The sequence below is a fragment of the Sus scrofa genome, chromosome 8, assembly GCF_000003025.6.
Source record: "Sus scrofa isolate TJ Tabasco breed Duroc chromosome 8, Sscrofa11.1, whole genome shotgun sequence".
Lineage (NCBI taxonomy): Eukaryota > Metazoa > Chordata > Mammalia > Artiodactyla > Suidae > Sus > Sus scrofa.
The window spans coordinates 16,757,123-16,777,139 of NC_010450.4; the positions used below are offsets into that span (position 1 = coordinate 16,757,123).

Here is a 20,017-nt window from a genome sequence, read left to right on the forward strand (position 1 = left end):
TCATGGCTCAGCAGAAATGAATCTGACTGGCATCCGTGAGGACACGGGTTCCATCCCTGGCCTCACTCAGTGGGTTAAGGATCCAGCACTGCCGCAAGCTGTAGTGTAGATTGCAAATACGGCTCAGATCTGGCGTTGCTGTGGTTGTGGCGTAGGCCGAAGCTGCAGCTCCGATTTGACCCCTAGCCTGGGGACCTCCATATGCCGTGGGTGCAGCCCTAAAAAGACATACATACATACATAAAATATCCAGTATGTGAATGAAAACCATCAGAAATAGCTATTTGATTTCCTGTGACAGTAAGGGAATTTTTTTTTTTTAATCAGAGTCTTTTCGTGGGATGATCAGACTCTTCTAAAGTGAAACACACTTGTGCTTGAATTCCAGCTCTATCACTTCCAAGTTACACTGGCTTTGGACAAGTTACTCCAGCTCTCTGTAACATAGCTCCTCATTCAAAAAACAGAAAGTTTAGTATCTACCTCATGTAATACCAGAAGGAAAGCAGAAAAATGTCCAACATACTCCAATAAGTATTAAGATTCAGATTCTGTTTCCTTTGTTCTGAGACACACAACTTTCCTCATTTTAATGTTTCTAAAGTCAAGATGTATCTGGCAATCAAAGTATATTACTATGTATTATTTTGCAGTATTTTCTCTCTCCTCCAAGCTGTTACCAAAGCAAGGATGAGCCTTTGACCACTGGGACTAAGAAAACATGGCGCAAAAACATTCCTTAAATTAAAATACCCATTTTCTCTCATCAAAATTAGAAAACGTTTTTTAAAGTAAGGTAGCAGGCATGGACGAAAGCAAACTTCAATTTGGACATGGCCACCAAGGTCACTGGAACAAGAGTTCTCCAGCAGCCTCGCAGCCACATACCCAAGAGCCACGAGACTTGCTTTGCTAAATAGGCATCAATCCTAAGCTAACAAGTTACCAAATCTGACAAAAGAATGTATACAACAATGGCCTTATTTAGGCATGACATACAACAAGCAAAATTTGGCAACTACCAAAAAGGTCAGTTCTCATAAAAGGAAGAGTTACACAAATGATGGTATACCAAACAACATTTTACACAACCATTTAAAAATGATACTTTTCTTCCTGGCCAAGCCAAGGGCATGGGGAAGTTCCTGGGCCAGGGATCGAACCTGAGCCACAGCCATGACAATGCCAGATCCTTAATCACTGGGCCATCAGGGAACTCTAAAAAGTGATGGTTTTAAAGGAAACTTGACGGAAAAAAAGGGCTTGCAATCAGTTAAAAAAAAAAAAAAAAGATGTCATTAGATGAAAAGAATCTAATGCAGAGACCAAAAAAAAAAAAAAAACCCTGAAAGAAATATATCATAATGATGACTATCTTAGTGATGAGGCTTCTACTTTTCTTTTATTCTTTATAATCTTGCAGTATCTTTTAAACTATCTAGAATAAAACTCTTTATTTTTAAAATATTCTTTCCAATGATAAACATAAGAATCTTGGTTACTAAGTCTAGCTTGAAATTGAGTTAATTTTGAGTACAATTATATCTTAAAAATAAACACTAAAGTAAGGAATACTTTATGCTTTGAGATTAAAGACTCACATCTATTGATTTACATACCAAAAAAAAAAAAAAGGTTTATGTAATGACTGCAACTTAAAAGGCACTAAAAGTAATGCAAAGAACAATAGTGTTGGTAGCTAGAGCCCAAAGTTTTAACTGAGACAGCACCAATAATTAATGATCTGGTCTGTGATAATCACTCCACTTTTCTAAGTAGGCTTCTGTTTCATCATTTTTAAGATGGAAAAGATTAGGCCAGAATGGTCACCCAGCTCCTTCCAGCTTCTTTTAATTTCCTTTAATTATTCATGTTTTAATGAGCAAACCCGAGGAACCTGATGGTGACTGAGAATTTACAACCAATAAACCAAAAGTAAGGAAATAAAGGAAAACTACACAATCTACCAAGCTCACTGCCATTACTCTCCTGTTTCTGAATAAAGAATGAAGCCCAAATAGAGAGTAGCTTGGGAAAAACTGCCAGGGTGGTAACTGAATCACACTCACTGAGATTCAGTACCGCTTCAGCAAAAGGACTGTCATTTGCTCAGTCATAAAGACTTTAGCACAATAAATGATAGATTTTATTGAGGCGAGTAAAAGGGAAGACATTTCATCACACTTAAAAAGTTATAACTGTAACCTTAAAAATACAGTTTACAACCTCATGTTAATATATTCAGTCTACATATTACTTGATGTGTTTAAGGATTTTGTGCAAGAAAACAGGAGCAGTATGAATAAATCTACTCGGCAGACAGCTTTTATACTCAATTTTGAGATGGAGGGACTGTGGAACTAGCAAATGCATAATAGCATGTATCATTATAAACCTAAAACCCATTTATAATCAATATTTTTGCTGACATCTTCAAAATTTCAAACTTTCTAGGAGGTAACTAAATGAAAAATATAAAACTTGACCGGAGTTATAAAGCTTCTATATACCCATTTCTGTTCCCTACTAATGACATTACCACCCCATGATCTATAGACAATGCTTAGGAACACTTTTATGGGTTCACACCTCTTGAATTTAAACACAAAAAGACTTTGTTGTCCATTGCTACCATTTAACACAGTACCAACTTAGTTCCGTATATCAGTTAAGCAGAAAAATGAAAAAAAGAAGACTACATATAGATATGTTTTTTAAAAAAACAAAAGGTTTACAGAGCAGAAAGAAATAAAAATTAAGTATTATAATTTCTTAGTTACTTGCTATTCCAACTCCTTGAATGGAATGCTGTTAATTCGTCCACACCCTGAATAGCAGAAGGCACAGAATAATTTTCCTTTTGAGAAGAATCAAAAATATATTTCCAGAGCATTAAATATTCAGAGCAAACAAGAGTATAGTTCATGACTTCAATATAATTTCCTGAAGGAGTTAAAAAAAAAAAAAAAAACAGAAAAACAATCAAATAGGGTCATCAGAGTGGGTTGAATGGTAGCGCTCAAAGCTCAAAAAGACACGTCCCCCCAGAATCTGGGAATGTGACCTTAATTAGAGAAAGAGTGTTTGCAATGGAAGTCAAAAGTTTCAAGATCAGATTCTCCTGGATTAGGCTGGGTCCTAAATGCACGGACATGTGTCCTGGAAAAGAAGGGATGACGACTCAGAGGGTCATGTGAAAACAAGGGCAATCTCAAAAAGAGAAAATGGAAGGCGGGAGATTTAGAAGCATAATAACCAAAGATTTTCCAGAACCAAGGAAAAGTGCAAATGGGACTGTTTTAAAATACAGTAACAAGGACCTACCGGCTACTGTATAGCACAGGGAAATCTACTCAATACTGTGTAATAACCTATATGAGAAAAGAATCTGAAAAGGAAGGGATATATGTATATGCATAGCTGAATCACTTTGCTGTACACCTGAAACTAACACAACATTGTATCTCAACTATACTCCAATAAAATTTTAAAAATGATAAAATATAGTATCTTTCAGAAGTAGCCATTGCGGCTCAGTGGGTTAAGGACCTGACGTTTTCTCTGTGAGGATGCAGGTTCAAGCCCTGGCCTTGCTCAGTGGATTAAGGGTCCAGCATTGCTGCAAGCTGTAGTGTAGGTCACAGATGCATTTCGGATCTGTTGTTGCCGTGGCTGTCATAGACCTCAGCTGGAGCTCCAATTTGCCCCCTCGCCTGGGAACTTCCATATGCGGCAGGTACAGCCCTTAAGAGAAAATTTAAAAAGATAAACAAAAGGTGTTCCCTGGTGACTCAGTGGGTTAAGGATCCAGCATTGTCACTGCTGGGGCTCTGGTCATTGCTGTGGTGGGGGTTCAATCCTGGCCTGGAAACTTCTACATGCCATAGGTGTGGCCAAAATTTTTTACTTATTTACTTTTGCTTTTTTAGGGCTACAGGTGCAACATATGAAGTTCCCAGGCTGGGGCTGAATTGGAGCTGCAGTCACCAGCCTTCGCCACAGCCAAAGCATCTCCAGATCCAAGCCGCATCTGTGACCTATACCACAGCTCACAGCAACACCGGATCCTTAACCCACTAAGCAAGGCTAGGGATCAAACCACATCCTCATGGATACTGGTCGGGTTCATTTCCCCTGAGCGAGAATGGGAACTCCCCAAAATATTTTTAAATAAAAAATAAACAACAACTATTTACAACTGCTACCAAAGACAAAAGACTAATTTCCAAAATATATAAAGAGCTCTTTAAAAAAAATCCCTAGTAGAAAATCAAGCAAAGGCTGTGAACAGATATAATCTCAATCACAAGAAAAATGTAAATTACTAAAATAAGATACCATAAATCACTTATCAGAATGGGGAAAATGTGATAATAATTTATATTCGGAAGGAAACAGCCATTCATATTTTGCTGTCAGTACAATCACCATAGAGGGCAAAAGTACAAAGGCATATATAATATTTGATCCATTAATTTCCCTCCTGGATGGAGTTCCCGTTGTGGCACAGTGGTTGGCAAATCTGACTAGGAACCATGAGGTTGCAGGTTCGATCTGTGGCCTTGCTGAGTGAGTTAAGGATCTGGCTTTGCCGTGAGTGTCGGTGTAGGTCACAGACGTGGCTCAGATCTGGCATTGCTGTGGCTCTGGTGTAGGCCGGCGGCTTACAGCTCTGATTAGACCCCTAGCCTGGGAACCTCCATATGCTGCAGGAATGGCCCTAGAAAAGGCAAAAAGACAAAAAAAAAAAAAAAATTTCCCTTCTGGAAATTTATCCTTAAAGACATATTTGCACTTGTGGAAAATCTAGTACATGCTATATGTTACTCCATATTTATATAACAAAAATTATTCATTGCACTGTTAATTTGTCAAAGCTAATTATAGATATTTTGGTTGGTTCCAGCAGATGTCATGCAGAACAGGGGAGAAGGAGCTCTTTCGGTATTCACACAGAAAGATCAGAGACATAGTGAAGACAGAGAGCAGGGAATTTACATACCTCAAGTTTCCATCCCTTGAGATGTGATTTGCTCAAATAATGATACAAATTGATTCTGTACTAGATCTATCACGTAGAGTACCACCTATTATTGCTGCTGCTTTCCCAAGTACAAGAACAACAGAAAATAAAACTAGGCTACACTAAGTTCAGGGGGCACGTGGCCCAAACCTTTAGCGCCACCTGTGGTAAACTAAAATCAGAAATGTTAACTCTTCAAAAGTGCATGTTTAGGAGTTTCCTGGTGGCCTAGCAGGTTAAGGATCTGGTCTGGTCACTGTTGTGCCTCAGGTTGCAGCAGTGGCACAAGTTCAATCCCTTGCCTAAGGACATCTACTTGCCATGGATGCAGCCAAAATAAATAAATAAATAAATAAATTGGATTTGTCACAAAATAAAGAGGAGACACTGAGTATATCTTGAAGAAAAAAAACAACAACAAAAAAAGTGACAGTTCAGTGTTTTGATTCATTTATCCCACTAATGAAAACTGGTTCATTACCACGTTCTCTTGGGGGCAGCCAAATCCAATCCACCACCTGTTTTCTTGATGGCCCCATGGGCTCCAAGAATGGTTTTCATGTTTTTTAATGGTTGAAAGAAAACCACAAGAAAAATATTTTATGATACATGAAAAAATCTATGAAATTCAGATTTCAATGTTCTTAAAGTTTTGCTGGAACACAACCATGCCCATTTGTTCACATGCCGTGTCTACAGTGGCTTTGATGCTATGAGAGCAGACCTGAGTAGTGCCAATGGAGACTGGCCAGGAACGTCTAAAATATTTGCTATCTGGCCCTTTACAGAAAAAGTGTGCCAACTCCTGTTTAAGGAGTCTGCCCCAGCCTATTCTGTTTTCAGGAAAATAAAAATCAAGCGCTAATTTCTAAATTAATTCTTAGCAAGTAAGAATAAGAGCATCTACTGGATTTAACCCCCCTCCCCCCGCTGATCTGAGTTATTGTTAATAATCACATTTAATTCTGCATGCCATCAACAATTACACACATTTTGTCCCAAGTGTCACCAGGTTGTTCATCAATGCGTTCTTCTGTTAAACTGGATGCATGCATTGGTTCACTCATTCATTCCTGCAGGAAAGGTCTGGGTTGTATACTTCAAGTCCCCTGTGAGTCACAAAATGTTTTGCCTCCACTCTGTCACATTATCTTGTTTTAACGGCACTTCTCATTATTTAAAATGACTCTGGTTCAGATATTTGTCTATTTACCACATCTCCCAGGACAACGTAAAACCCATAAGTGCAGAGATCTTTTCCAACTTGACTATCACCACGTCCCCACAAAAAAGAACCTAAGAGTGATTCTATAGCGCAGCCATTCTTCTTTATGTGAATACAGACTCATTTACCCCTCACAAGAACTCGGTGAACCCAGGGCTAGTATTTTCTCTAAAACAGTAACAACAAAAACTTGCATGTTAGGTAACTTGTCCAGGTGCATATTCAGACAAAGTAGCAGACTGAAGATTCAAAGAGCCTGATACATAAGGGACTCCTGTGGCTGTAGAGGTGTGCTGCTCAGATCTGCCTTCCAGAGAGACCCTGTGCAGGACAGCAGGCAGCTGACCACTTCTGGCTGCAGCTGTCTAGAGGACGAGCCTCAGTTTCCAAGCAGAAACCATGACTTCACAGGCAATGCTAGCCCAGGACTGAGCACAGCAGCAATAAGAGGGTTCTCCATTCCTGGCCAGTACAGACTCCCACATGAGCCATCTCTGAACCAGAGACCTTCACTTAGCTGCCAGGTAGTCTGAGCCCTGTCCCCACCCAATCGTCCTTCCTGACCCCTCTCCCTTCACACCCTGGCATATGCTTCCCAGAGGATCCAACAGGTAAGATGTCCATGATGTTTGTTCAATAAATGATGAAATAAAAATATGGGTGGATTTAAGGTTCTAAGTTCAAAGACCCCTAAGTAATTAACAACAGAGTGCCTATAATGTCCTGGCATCCAGCAGTACAGATGAGATGTATAAATCTCAGTCCCACACTCATTCCTTCTTCCAAGGCTTCTGGAAATTTTTCTCTTTTGGGGGAGGGGGGGTGGGGAGAAGATCAAAAAACCTCCCAGAATACATTTAGTTTTCTTCTTTTATTACTGCAATAACATTTGTCCTATGATACTTTTTTTCCCCACATTTTAACCCTTCTAAAATCAGGACCGTCTTAAAATGGCTATCAAAAGAAATGTCCAGCTGCTAGGAAAAGGAATAAGTTATGAATTTACCAGTAGTTGTCACTGCTGGCAAAAACACAAACTGGTTGAATGTTACATCTGAATCCTTAATTACAGTTTAATGTTTAAACATTAAGGTCTCACTATGATACAGCACTGAAATAAAAAACTGTGTAATAGAAGACTGCATATTATAGGACAGCACAATTAAAGACAGCAGAAATGTTAAATCTCTCAGAATTTAATATTTAGGAGAGGCAGGTGGGATTCATCCTTGTGTCATGGAGAACTATCAGTCAGGCAGCTCACAGCTCTCATAAACTTCCAGCTAATTTATAAGGGAAGGAGTTAAACTTCCAGTGATAATGATTAAATCAGGAGAGGGGGAGGAAGCTTGTTAAATTAACCAAGTAAAAAGCACAAAACCCTAATATTCTTTATAGACACTCAAATCATATTTCCACACTCAAATCATATTTCCAAGACTAAAGATGAAGAAAAGCTCAAGATCACTTTTATAAAAAGCTCAGTGGGTTATGCATCATGCTGTCAAGTGTCTTAAAATACAATTTTCACATACAGAGAAAGAAAGGAACTGATAAAGGGGTGAAATGTCATTAATGCCAAAATCTGGCAAATCTGGCAAAAACATGAGCATTCTAGCCACTGTTCTTATTCTTTTAACTTTCACGTAAGTTTGAAATTACCTTCAAAAGCAATGTAAAAAGCTTTGTGTTAAAATGACACTACGCATAACAAGAACAGTCACCTGACTTGGAAGAACTCTAAATGAGAAGGCTGGGTGTTGACTGAAGTACTGATATTTCACAGTGTAGGAAAAAGAAATAGACACTTTTAGAGACACCAACTCCCTCACTGAAAAGCTGTTTGGAAACAGGCATCTGATTGTTGATGGCATTGTAGAATCAAATACTGGCTGCTTTTTCCTTCTCCATCTGCTCCTGAAATTGGATACTATGTCTCCTAGACTCATCCTCCACATCTCTTAATTCTGATCCGTAATTCTGAAACCTTTGGCTTTGAATTTTGGGAGAAATCCTCGGCTCAATTTTCCAGCCCACTCATTTTCTGGGTCTGAAGGGGTTCCCGTTTTGCCCTTGAGCCCACGTACTGCCTCCAAGCGGCACGTTCTGACATTACAATCTCTCTGCCAACTTCTTAGACCCCCTCCTCTGAAATAGCTCCTTTCCCATGCCAGCTCTGGCTTTAGGGATTTGCCCTTCTCTTGGAGCTGAGACTAGAATTACAAGTTTCCTGTACTAACTTTTCCTTAACTAGCCTGTTGATTTCCTCCCACGTGTTAGATGACTCAGGGCTGCTTGCTTATATTTACAAACGGGGGTCTGGACTGATGCAGATTCCTCAATGCAGAGGGTTTTTTTTTTGAGCATATATGAAAATAACAGGGAAGGGGCAGGAAAAGGAGGTGGACAGAATGCCATTATTGGAGGCACAAAAGTCTCACATCCATGGAAAGTGGGCTCCCCTTTGCAAAAGTCTCCTTCTGGCTACAGTTACCCACCGGTATATCTGCCCTGGCCAATCTCCCAGCTTATTTAAAAGTAACTGGCTTTGTCGCAGAGGCAAACCCCACCAACAATGCAATGGAAGCAGAGCTGGAGCAGCTGTTTCAGGGCTATTAACTCCTGGCCAAGCACTCTCGTCACCCACTTCTGCTGCCATTCCCTGGGGTTGCAACTCTTGGGACTCTTCCAGGATCCTGTTCAGAAAATTCATTTGTCCAGTTATTCCCACATCTGTCTCTACTGGGTTGTAAGTTCCTTTGCCGAGTAGTTTCACCATCAATCTGATCCCATCTGTTTTATTTATTCCACAATGTCACAGCATCCTCAAGGCCTCTGGAACACTGCAGCACCTTTCTCATTTTTCGGCCCCCTAAGTTATGAGGCCTGTTCATATTTTTACGTTTCTCCTGTCAGTTTCGACAGAATTTTGGAAGGAAAGGAGAAAAAGCAAACAAGTGCAGTTCCATGTATATCCACTGAGGGGGTCGTAAAAGAGTCATTTCCTAGGAGTGAGGGTCTCCTTCCTCTCCCACCCCCTCCCTGGATGCCGAATGACCCCAGTCTAGCCCATCCCGCCCCCTCACACAGGGAGGCTAGCCTTTCCTTTAGTGAAGCGGCCAAAACCCATAGAAAAATCGCAACCACCTTTCACTTAACAGAATGATGACGTTTAATCACAAGGGTACCTGTTAAACAATGCCTCACAGGTCAACCAAAGTTAAAGCTCCAGGTTCCCTGTAAAGCAACCAGGTGTCACTGAGCACACCCACTCCTAAGTGCCAGTCATTCCTGGTCCAACACCCAACCACCAAAGGCAAAACCAAGGGAGTCGGACGCAGGGTCTGCTGGCAGGAAGCTGTGGTTCTGTTGCCTGACCTGGCGACAATGAAAAAAAAAAAAAAAAAAAAGGAGTTCCCGTCGTGGCGCAGTGGTTAACGAATCCGACTAGGAACCATGAGGTTGCGGGTTCGGTCCCTGCCCTTGCTCAGTGGGTTAAGGATCCGGCGTTGCCGTGAGCTGTGGTGTAGGTTGCAGACGCGGCTCGGATCCTGCGTTGCTGTGCCTCTGGCGTAGGCCGGTGGCTACAGCTCCGATTCAACCCCTAGCCTGGGAACCTCCATATGCCCCGGGAGCGGCCCAAGAAATAGCAACAACAACAACAAAAGACAAAAAGACAAAAAGACAAAAGACAAAAGACAAAAAAAAAAAAAAAAAAAAAATTCAACTGAGCAAAGTTTAAAGCTCTGTCTGGCTTTATTCAATGATTCATAGATTTGGGGAAGCGGGAGGAAGAGTTCAGTAGACAGCCTGCCTTCGAAAAGCTGTGAGCAATAGTACTTTCTTCATCTCTGCAAGGTGAACAATTTTTTAAAAATCAGACAGCAAGTCAAAGATATCAACAGCTGACTTACTATTATAGGGTCACAATATAATGTGTCACCAGACACGCACTGTTTAGACTGGCACTGATAATCACACCAAGCCAACAGGTGTCAACCTGGGCATATGGTCACCCTCAACTACTCACGTGGTTCATTATACTTCCGTATTCCCAGGCATTTTTATCAAAGACCTAACAGTTTTTCTTAAGGTCTAGTTTCTCTTATAATTATTTCAGATTCTTTATTCAGTAGTTTTATAAGAAAAAAGGAAATCATCTATTTTTCTGCCTTAGCATTAAGCAGTAAGTTCACATGTAATCAGACAGCATTTGGCTAAGAAAAACTACTGGTTTTTTTTTTTAATGATATACTAGCTCTTTTTTGAAAATGCCTACAAATGTAAAACTGTTTATTAAATGAAATTTCATCTTATCTTACGAACACATGAGCTCAATGAGAAAAGGGAGCCCATTTTTCAAGGTGTCTGTAACACAAAGAACACTGGACACTTAATATTTATGAATACAATTAAAGCAAGTTTATTTGGCATTTTAATCAAAAAGAGAGCTTTCTCCTGGGACCAGGATGAGGTTATTTTGGGAATTTTGAGTCTGATTTTTTTAAGCTGAAATTTATGATGAACCTACCACACTTTAATTGAGAGTCTATTTGAGTACCTACTATGTGCTAGGAGGGACCTTAAAGGACACAAAGATAGACCTCAAGGACTAAGATGACACCTGAATCTCCCATGTGGAGTGCTACAAGAGGGATGTACAATGATTCCAAAGGAACATAGAGTTTAAATGCTGCTGAAATGCAGAATGACTAGGGGAAATATTTCTGATCTTTGTTGCTTAAAAAAGAAAAAATGAATTTGGTGTTCCCTGTTGACTCAGTGGGTTAAGGATCCAGCGCTGTCACTGCTGTGGCTCTGGTTACTGCTCTGGCAGGTTCGATCTCTGGCCTGGGAACTTCCACATGCTATGGGCACAGCCAAAAAAAAAAAAATTTTAAATGTTGGAATTCAAAGGGCAGACAGGAAAAGGGGAGTCCTTTTAAACAGAGCTAATGTCTCTGTATTAGCTACATAACAAACTGCTACCAACTGAGTGCTTTAAGTCCACACCTATGTTTACTGGCACACAGTTGTGCTGGTGAGAAGCCCAGGTGCCGAGTGAGTGGGTCCACTGCTTAGGGTGGAGGTTGGCTGCAGAGAACTTGGACAGCACTAGTGGGGATGTGCCGAAGTCAATGAATGGGGTGGAGGGGAGGGAGGCGAGTACACACATCACTTGTGCAGTATTCTTGCCAGAGTCATGCTTAAATCTGCATAGTTAAAAGTCGTACCTTGTAATTTTTTTTTTCTTTTCTTTTTAACAGCTGTTTCTGAGGCATATGGACATTCTCGGGCTAAGGGTCGAATCAGAGCTGCAGCTGCAGGCCTATGCCACAGCCACAGCCATGTCAAATTCTCAACCCACTGCGTGAGGCCAGGGCTATATCCTCACAGAGACAAGTCAGGTCCTCTACCTACACTGGGCCACAACAGGAACCCCAATACCTCATCATTGTCATTTGCACATCCCATTTTTTTTCCTTTTTTTTTTTTTTTTTTTTTTTTTGGTCTTTTGTCTTCTTTTAGGGCCGCATCCACAGCATTTGGAGGTTCCCAGGCTAGGGGTCTAAACAGAGCCTCGGCTACCAGCCTATGCCACAGCCACAATGATGCCAGATCCAATCCGCATCTATAACCTACACCACAGCTCACGGCAACACCGGATCCTTAACCCACTGAGCAAGGCCAGGGGTGGAACCCGTCCTCATGGATCCCAGTTGGGTTCATTAACCACTGCGCAATGACGGGAACTCCGCACATCCCATTTTAAGTTTGTGCTCCCTTCCCATGAAGGTCTGGAAGTGTCCTTTGACCATGACCACACATTGGTTATAAGTGTGAGCTCTCCAGTCAGACTGCCTCAACTCAAAGCCTAGTCCCACCACTTACTACCAGGGTTACCTCAGGGAAATTAATGAGCTTCTATGTCCCACTGGCTCATGGACAAAAGAGGGAACATAACGATAATGACCTCATTAGGGAACTATGAGAATCAACTAACACAGCTCAACACTTGTAACACCTGACATCAAGATCTGGCACACTAAGCAAACCTGACCTATTATTAGCCCATATTTCTAATGGATCATCTGTCTTTTCTGACTAATTTGTATGACATCAATCTATAGGAACCAACATTTTCCAATATGATCTCCCCCAAATCCTTAGGCAGCTAATCCAAATGCCAGGCGCGAGTCTCTTTGAGAAGGTGCCTGGAGAACACGTTTGGAAACCATCACTGAGGAATGAGATCATTATTTCCGACACAGACAAGGCTCACCACTAAGTACAGACTGCTTGTACTGAAGACAATTCTACTGGTAAGAAATCTCCTGAGAGCCCTGGAAATTTAGGTGACTTTTAAAGTAGCTGTTGAAACTATCCAACAGGGAAGTACACAAAGCCATGTGATCCTAAGATTATAAAACCAAACAATTAATCCAGTCATTAACAGAGTTTGAGGCTCCAAGGACCATTGGCCAATAAGAGCACATGTGCCACCACCTCCCCATCCCTTGCCTGTTCCAGATCAAGAGTCGGTCCTGGCACTTTCCTGATAAGCTCAGGCAACACTCCTAAAGGCTGGCCCCCACTTCACAGGTGCTGTCAATCAGGAAATCTATTCACCATATGCAGAAACTCTATTGTAGGCGATTATGATCTCAATGTATCTTTTATCACTGGAGGAGGGATCGTGACCAGGAAATGGCCTGCCCACTCAGAGTGAGTTATGTACCGAAAGTCAACAGAGAAGTGCTGTGAACCAGAATCAGCCAGAACACTGGCGTCAAACGATTTGTAATAAACATGTGGTAATACAGGCAAAGCCGTAAAGGGTGGGGAGCAGGCAGGCAAGAAAATAATCACATGATAGAGATCTGTAGGCTAGCCATAAAGTCTGGAAATAAAAGGGGAAAAAAAAAATGTGTGTGGGTGCATAACGTCAAAAAAAAAAAAAAAAACACATCTTCGGGGAGTCCCTGTTGTAGCTCGGCGGAAACGAATCGACCATCCATGAGGACGCAGGTTCGATCCCTGGCCTTGCTCAATGGGTTAAGGATCCAGTGTTGCCACGAACAGTGGTATAGGTCACAGATGCGATTCAGATCCCACATTGCTGTGGCTGTGGTGTAGGCACCCTAGCTTGGGAATCTCCATATGCCACAGGGACAGCCCTATAAAGAAAAAAAAGGCATCTTCACCTAGCTTAAAAAAAAAAAGTGTACGTTTCTGAACTTTATGGACATCTTATGCATTCCTTTGATACTCAACAACTCAGACAAGCAGGCAGGCGGACTTACTGAGCTGGAGTTTAATCACCTATGTTCCTGTGACAGCAGACGGAACAGGGACGTGCAAAGAGACAACCAGAGGTCAGTGTGGGGGCTCATGGACAGTTTGGCTCTAATTCAGGAACCAGGGACAATTAAGAAAAAAAAAAAAAATCCAGTGAACAGGGTGAAAGCACAAGGCCCCAAAGTTGGAGTACCCCCAGGGAAGGAGGGCAAGTCTCTGCCTGTGAGTGAGGGGCAATTAGCCTAAGAGCAGCTCAGAAACCATGTGGGCCAGACGCAAAGGACCAACCAGCCCCAATGCCCGCCAGACAAACATCCCTGCACTTTCGTGACTATTAAAATTCAACGAATCCCTTCTCATACAACACCCTGAGCTTCACTAAATGTGCATATAAGCTCTGGGAGTTTTTAAAAATACCTCAGTGATCATGACTTTCAGCAGGTAACGAGCCTTAAAGATAACCTAGTTCACAACCTCATTTCACTCTTTTTTTTTTTTTGTCTTTTTGCTATTTCTTGGGCCGCTCCCTCGGCATATGGAGGTTCCCAGGCTAGGGGTCGAATCGCAGCTGCAGCCACCGGCCTACGCCAGAGGCACAGCAACAAGGGATCCGAGCCGCGTCTGCAACCTACACCACAGCTCACGGCAACGCCGGATTGTTAACCCACTGAGCAAGGGCAGGGACCGAACCCGCAACCTCATGGTTCCTAGTCGGATTCGTTAACCACTGCGCCACCACGGGAACTCCTCATTTCACTCTTTAGGAAAGTGAGCCAGAAACATCATGAGGTGCCAAGGGTGGCTATTCTACTTGGTAACAAAGCCACCATGAGCCACCGTATCCCCACAGTCTCCTTGCTCTTTCCTCCACATTCTCCCTCCTGGTCATCTTCATCCAGATCAAAGACAGGAAGGCCAGTCCCCTGCTTACCCAGGCACAACTCTGACAGGTAGAGGTGAATGCTCCCTAAAGAGAGCATTATGGACTCTCTTCACTTCACTTGGAGACCCACCAAAAAAACGCAACCACCTCCTATGAAGTCATTAGTCCTTCATCCTAATATGGCAGCTATGTTTGAGACAGGTCGTCTGTTGCTCCAGGATAAAATTTTGAATCTCAAGAATGCAGGTAAGGGGACTATTTGATAATCAATAACACGTTGTAGTCCTAAGTATGACGCCCTGATCACTCCCACAACCTACTTGATCAAGGTCCTTCAGCAGCTCAGTTACTTTGTTTTCCCATCAGTCAGCCAGGTCCAAGGAAGCAGTTAAAGTAAACAAGTCAGTCCTGTACCTTCTGTTCTACGAAGGCTCACCCCCACCCCTCCTGCCAAATGGAACATTTAGGTTGCCTGTGACTTTTACGGACATAACAATAGTGAGAACTACAGACTTAAAGGCCACAGTCCTTGGCCAGAAGCCTACAAAGCATGTAACTTGAGAGGATCAATTTACCTGTCTACGCTCAGCTGGCAAATCTGAAAAATGGGGGCAATGCCAACATTATGGTATTAAGAATTGAGGGAGTTCCTCGTGTGGCTCAGTGGTTACGAACCCAACTAGTAACCATGTGATTCGGGTTCGATTCCTGGACTCGCTCAGCAGGTAAAGGATCGAGCATTGCCATGAACTATGGTGTAGGTTGTAGACACAGCTCAGATCCCACGTTGCCATGGCTGGGGTATAGGCCAGAAGCTACAGCTCTGATTCGACCACTAGCCTAGAAACTTCCATATGCCATAGGTACAGCCCTAAAAAAGCAAAAAAAAAAAAAAAACTGTTCAAGAACCAGCGTTGCCATGAGCTGTGGTGTACGCTGCAGATGCGGCTCAGATCTGGAGTTGCTTTGGCTCTGGCGTAGACCAGCAGCTGCATTTCTGATTCATCCCCTAGCCTGGGAACCTCCATATGCCATGAGTGCGGACCTAAAAAGATAAAAAAAGAAAAAACTGATATGTATACATGGAGCACTTGGCACAATATCAGGTTATGTGATAAATATCACAAATGTTGGTTGTCACTAGAACTTGTAAATCCGTTAAGGACATTTGTATATAGTTGACCCTTGAAAGCCATGGGGGTTGGGTGTACCCGCCCTGCACTCAGTGGAAAATGTGAGTGTAACTTACAGTCAGCTCTTGGTTCACACAGTTCCTCCATATCTATGGAGTCAACCAACCTCAGATTGTGTAGCACAATAGCACTTACGGCTGAAAGAATTCCACACATAAGTTGAGCCACACGGTTCAAATCTATGTTTTTCAAAGATCAACTAAACAGTGTTCTGGAGTTTATGCTGTGGCGCTGTGGGTTAAGAATCCTACTGCGGCAGCTCTGGTCACTGCAGAGGCCAGGGTTCAATTCCCAGCCCAGCACAGTGGATTAAAGGATCCAGCATTGTGGCAGCCGCAGTGTAGGTAGCAGCTGAGGCTCAGATTCAATCCCTAGCCCAGGAACTTCCATATGGTACAGGTACAGCCATAAAAAATAAATATTTAAAAAAAAACTATATATTTCTAGAGGCCAAGCAGCTTTATATACATCTTAGTTTGCACTACTCATGATAGTCTAAATCAGTTTTAGGGAAAAGCTGAAGCAGCATCAGGAAGTTTTTAACCACATACATTAGCGAATTCAATCATGGGTGCTTTAAGGTTACATCAGAAGTAGAATCAGTAGCTCCACCATATTAATTTCTACAGAAAGCTAAGAAGTATTTTCTGAAATCCCACTCTTTTGAAAGAACAAGAAGACCAGGATCTTCACACTGACTTTTAATATCAACATCCCAACCGAAAAATAAACACTGTCCTTTTCATTTACAAGCTGCCACCATCTGCTCTCACTCTGGACATATGAAGACAACAACCTCTCATCTCTGCTGCAGGCAGTGGCAACAGGACACCCATAATTTTAAGTTTTATAAACACTAAGATGAAAAATGATGGAAACACTCGTAGAGCTTAAAAACGGAGAGTCTGACAAAGATCTTACATCACAGCCCCACTCTATGGTTGCTTTGCTAACTTCTAGCTAAGCTGATGGACAAGTTTTTCAACTTTATCCCCAAGGAAGGAATTCAAATACATTCCTTTTCCAGCAAGGGGCCCTGAAGAATTAAGTCACAGCAGACAGTTAATTAGGGTTCCATAAGCAGGCAATAATCTCAAGTAGACAACCTCTACTATGGTTCAGACTGGATGACTCCCACTCCCTAGGGTTTTTCCTTCAAAAGCACACCATCCACTAGGAGGTAAGGAAATGCAGATGGATTCATGCAACTTTGCAAGCAGCTTAACTGTGAGGGAAGAAGAATAGCTACTCCAACACAGTGCTGCTACCTGGGTGGTTTGGGGCTGAGGACCTTTCATTTTGTTTTAAACAGAGGCCACGTACACCAAGGAGAAACATCACAAACTAGGGAAGAAGATTAAACTACAGAAAAGATAAATGATAGTTTCTCAAGAAAGGGGAGGGGCGAATTAATCTGGATAAGAGAGAGACACTTTTCATTATCAAATGCAGAGTGGGAGTTTAAGCCTTGACCTTGTAGGCTGGATATTCTGCTTTGAAGGCTCTCAAGCTTATTCATGATAGAGTCATCATCCTGTGTTAAAAATAATTCAAGAGTCTTCCCTTAGTCCTAGGTGAGGAAACAAACAAAAAGTGCAGAAATTAGGACTTCTTGATACAAAGATTTACTAAGTGTTTATGTGATAGACACCGAGAATACAGAGATAAAAATCACCTTCAAGAGTTCACCATCTGATGCAGTCACTATGGAAAACAGTATGGAGGCTCCTTAAAAAACTAAAAATAGAACTACCATATGATCCAGAAATTCCACTGCTGTGGTTATACATCTGAAGAAAACAAAAACACTAATTTGAAAAGATACGAGAACCCCCAATGTTCATTAGCTCTATTATTTACAATAGCCAAGATATGAATGAAAACTAAGTGTCTATCAACAAACGAATGAATAAAATAAAATGTGTCGTATATTTATACAATGGAATATTACTCAGCCACAAAAAAAGAAATTCTGCCCTTTGCAATAATGTGGATGGCCAGAGTGTATTATGCTTAGAGAAATAAGGCAGACAGAGAAAGACAAATACTTTATGTTATCACCTATATGTTGAATCTAAAAAATAAAGCAAAGGGAGGTATATAACAAAACAAAACCAGACTCTCAAATACAGAGAATAAACTAGTGATTACTAGTGGGGAGAAGGAATGGGGAGAAAAGCAAGATAGGGGTAGAGGATTAAGAGATACAAACTACTATGTCTAAAATAAGCAGAAAGGATATATTGTACAATACAGAGAAATAAAACCATTATTTTGTCATCAATTATACTGAAATATAGGAAATTAGGAAAATACTGAAAAATGACATTGTACACCTGAAACTAAATCAACTACATGTCAATTTTAAAAAAAAAAAAAAGTTCACAACCTGGTAAGAGAGCAAATAAATAATTCCAAACAGGCTGACAGCTATAGTAATGCAAGCAAACACAAGGCAAGGTGGACTGCGAGTTCCATGGTACTGGGAAGATTTTAGAATTCTAATCAAATCCTTACCAGAATAGGCGACTTTACACTTGGTCTTGTTCAAAACAAAACAAAAATAAATAAAAGGCAGGTTAAAAAAATAAATAAAAGATTAAGCTAATAGAAAACCCATCTGTCTTAAAACATAGTACTAGAATGAATACACCCCTAGTCAATTTCTCTTTGCCTTTTCATGGGAAAAGAGTTGGGAAGAATTGCACAATAAAAACAAAGAATGCTTTTAAGTCTTATCTTGATGGGAAATGAATCACTTTAATTAGACTTAGATTCAAGCAGTCTTAAAGAAAGAGAAGTTTAACAACTGCATTACAGCATCTGTATTACAGTTACATCTCCAAGGCTGGCTTTAAGCTTCCTTCAATTAAATCTCGGGAGGGTTTAGACCGAAGTGTCATCCCCAACACAATTTACAGCCTGCTTTCTATCTGGCACACAACATGAGGCCAGCACAGAAATGCCAATTAAAACCCTACCACTATTTGAGGTGCTCCAGATGCAGGAAGGGAGCAAAACAGTGTCTCAGCTCAAAGGAACTGACGTTCTATGGTCGGGCAGGTCACATATATGGAACTATTAATTCTAATTCAGGACTGTCTTCCAAGGGGGAGGGAATTTAACTCACAATCATGTACTATGCATTATGTCCTGTGCTGGGGGGATACAGGCAAAGGGAGTGGGGGGGGCACGGCTTAGGGAGCTTAGGTTACCCCATGGGCCCTTTCTTTCTCCCCAGCCTGGGGAGGGGATATGCTTATTCCTCTTCTGGGGAAAGATCTTGACCTGCAAGTATGGGAGCCCCTCCATATCCACAGGGGAGGCTAAAACGGCGGATCGTCCCGAGCCCTATGCAGACGACGTGTTTTTCCTAGACACACTGACTTGTGGCTAAAGTTTAATTCATAAATTAGGCCCCGTAGGATTGACAGTAACAATAAGAGAATGATTATAACAATTTACTGTAATAGAAATTCTATGGATGTAGTCCCTCTCAAACTCTCTCATTGTACAAATAAATCTCTTCCATCTTAACTAAGCACTGATCACTCACTGTGGCCCTAACGTTCAGTTTGAGGTACAACAGCAAAATTGGCACAAATTATTTTTCCTTCACAACAGCATGGCTAAAAGATGTGTTCTTACTTTAGATCGCAGCAACTTCAGTAAATGATATTTTTTTCTTTCCTTGTTAAGTCTAGAATTTTCACTTTTTCACATCAAGGAAGCACTGCAGGACTTCTCTCTGGCCCATTCAAATTGCCAGCATCACAACGCTTGTGCTTTGGGGCCATTAGTAAGCAAAACAAGGGTGACTGGACACAAGCACTGAGGTACCAGGACAGTCATTCTGACAGATGACCCAGACGGCTACTTAGTGACTAATGGGCGAATACGCTGGACAAAGGAATGATTCACCACCCAGGCAGGACAGAGTGAGATTTCATCATGCTACTCAGAATGATGCGCAATCGAAAACTCATGAATTGCTTATTTCTAGAATTTTCCATTTAATATGTTCGCATCATAGTTACCCACAAGTAACTGAAACTAGGGATAAGGAGAGATGGATGTACGATTCTAGAACAGATGGAAGCACCACTTTCACCTGCAGAGCTAGCAATCCTTCCAAAAGATTTTCTTCAGGCTTTAGGCACTGTCATTCAAAAGGATTCAATAAATATCTTCTAAGACGTCGAGAGTGAGGGTGATGGACAATTCAGCCTTCTTTGTACAGGATGATATTCTTGTTCTCCCCACGCCCTCCACGGTGATTACTCAGGAACAAAAGATTTCAAATACGCACAATTCAAACATTATGTACTTTAAACTTAATAGGGCAAAGTATGGGGGTAAAAAAAAAAAAAAGCCAAAGGTGTTTATTTGATTTA

The 20,017-nt window shown here is 41.4% G+C and overlaps 1 protein-coding gene across 7 annotated transcripts in view; it reads right to left on the bottom strand.

The window, feature by feature from the left end:
• Window positions 1–20,017, bottom strand: part of ADGRA3 (adhesion G protein-coupled receptor A3) — a 121,550-nt gene that overhangs the window by 90,714 nt on the left and 10,819 nt on the right. The window contains exon 1 of one of the 7 annotated variants that reach the window (XM_021101064.1): window positions 2,781–2,941. The exons of the other annotated variants lie outside the window; for them this stretch is intronic. Coding sequence (XP_020956723.1) covers window positions 2,781–2,926 — 146 coding nt within the window. The 5' untranslated portion in view covers window positions 2,927–2,941. Of the gene's footprint in view, window positions 1–2,780; window positions 2,942–20,017 lie in introns of those variants that run through there. 7 annotated transcript variants of the gene reach the window in all.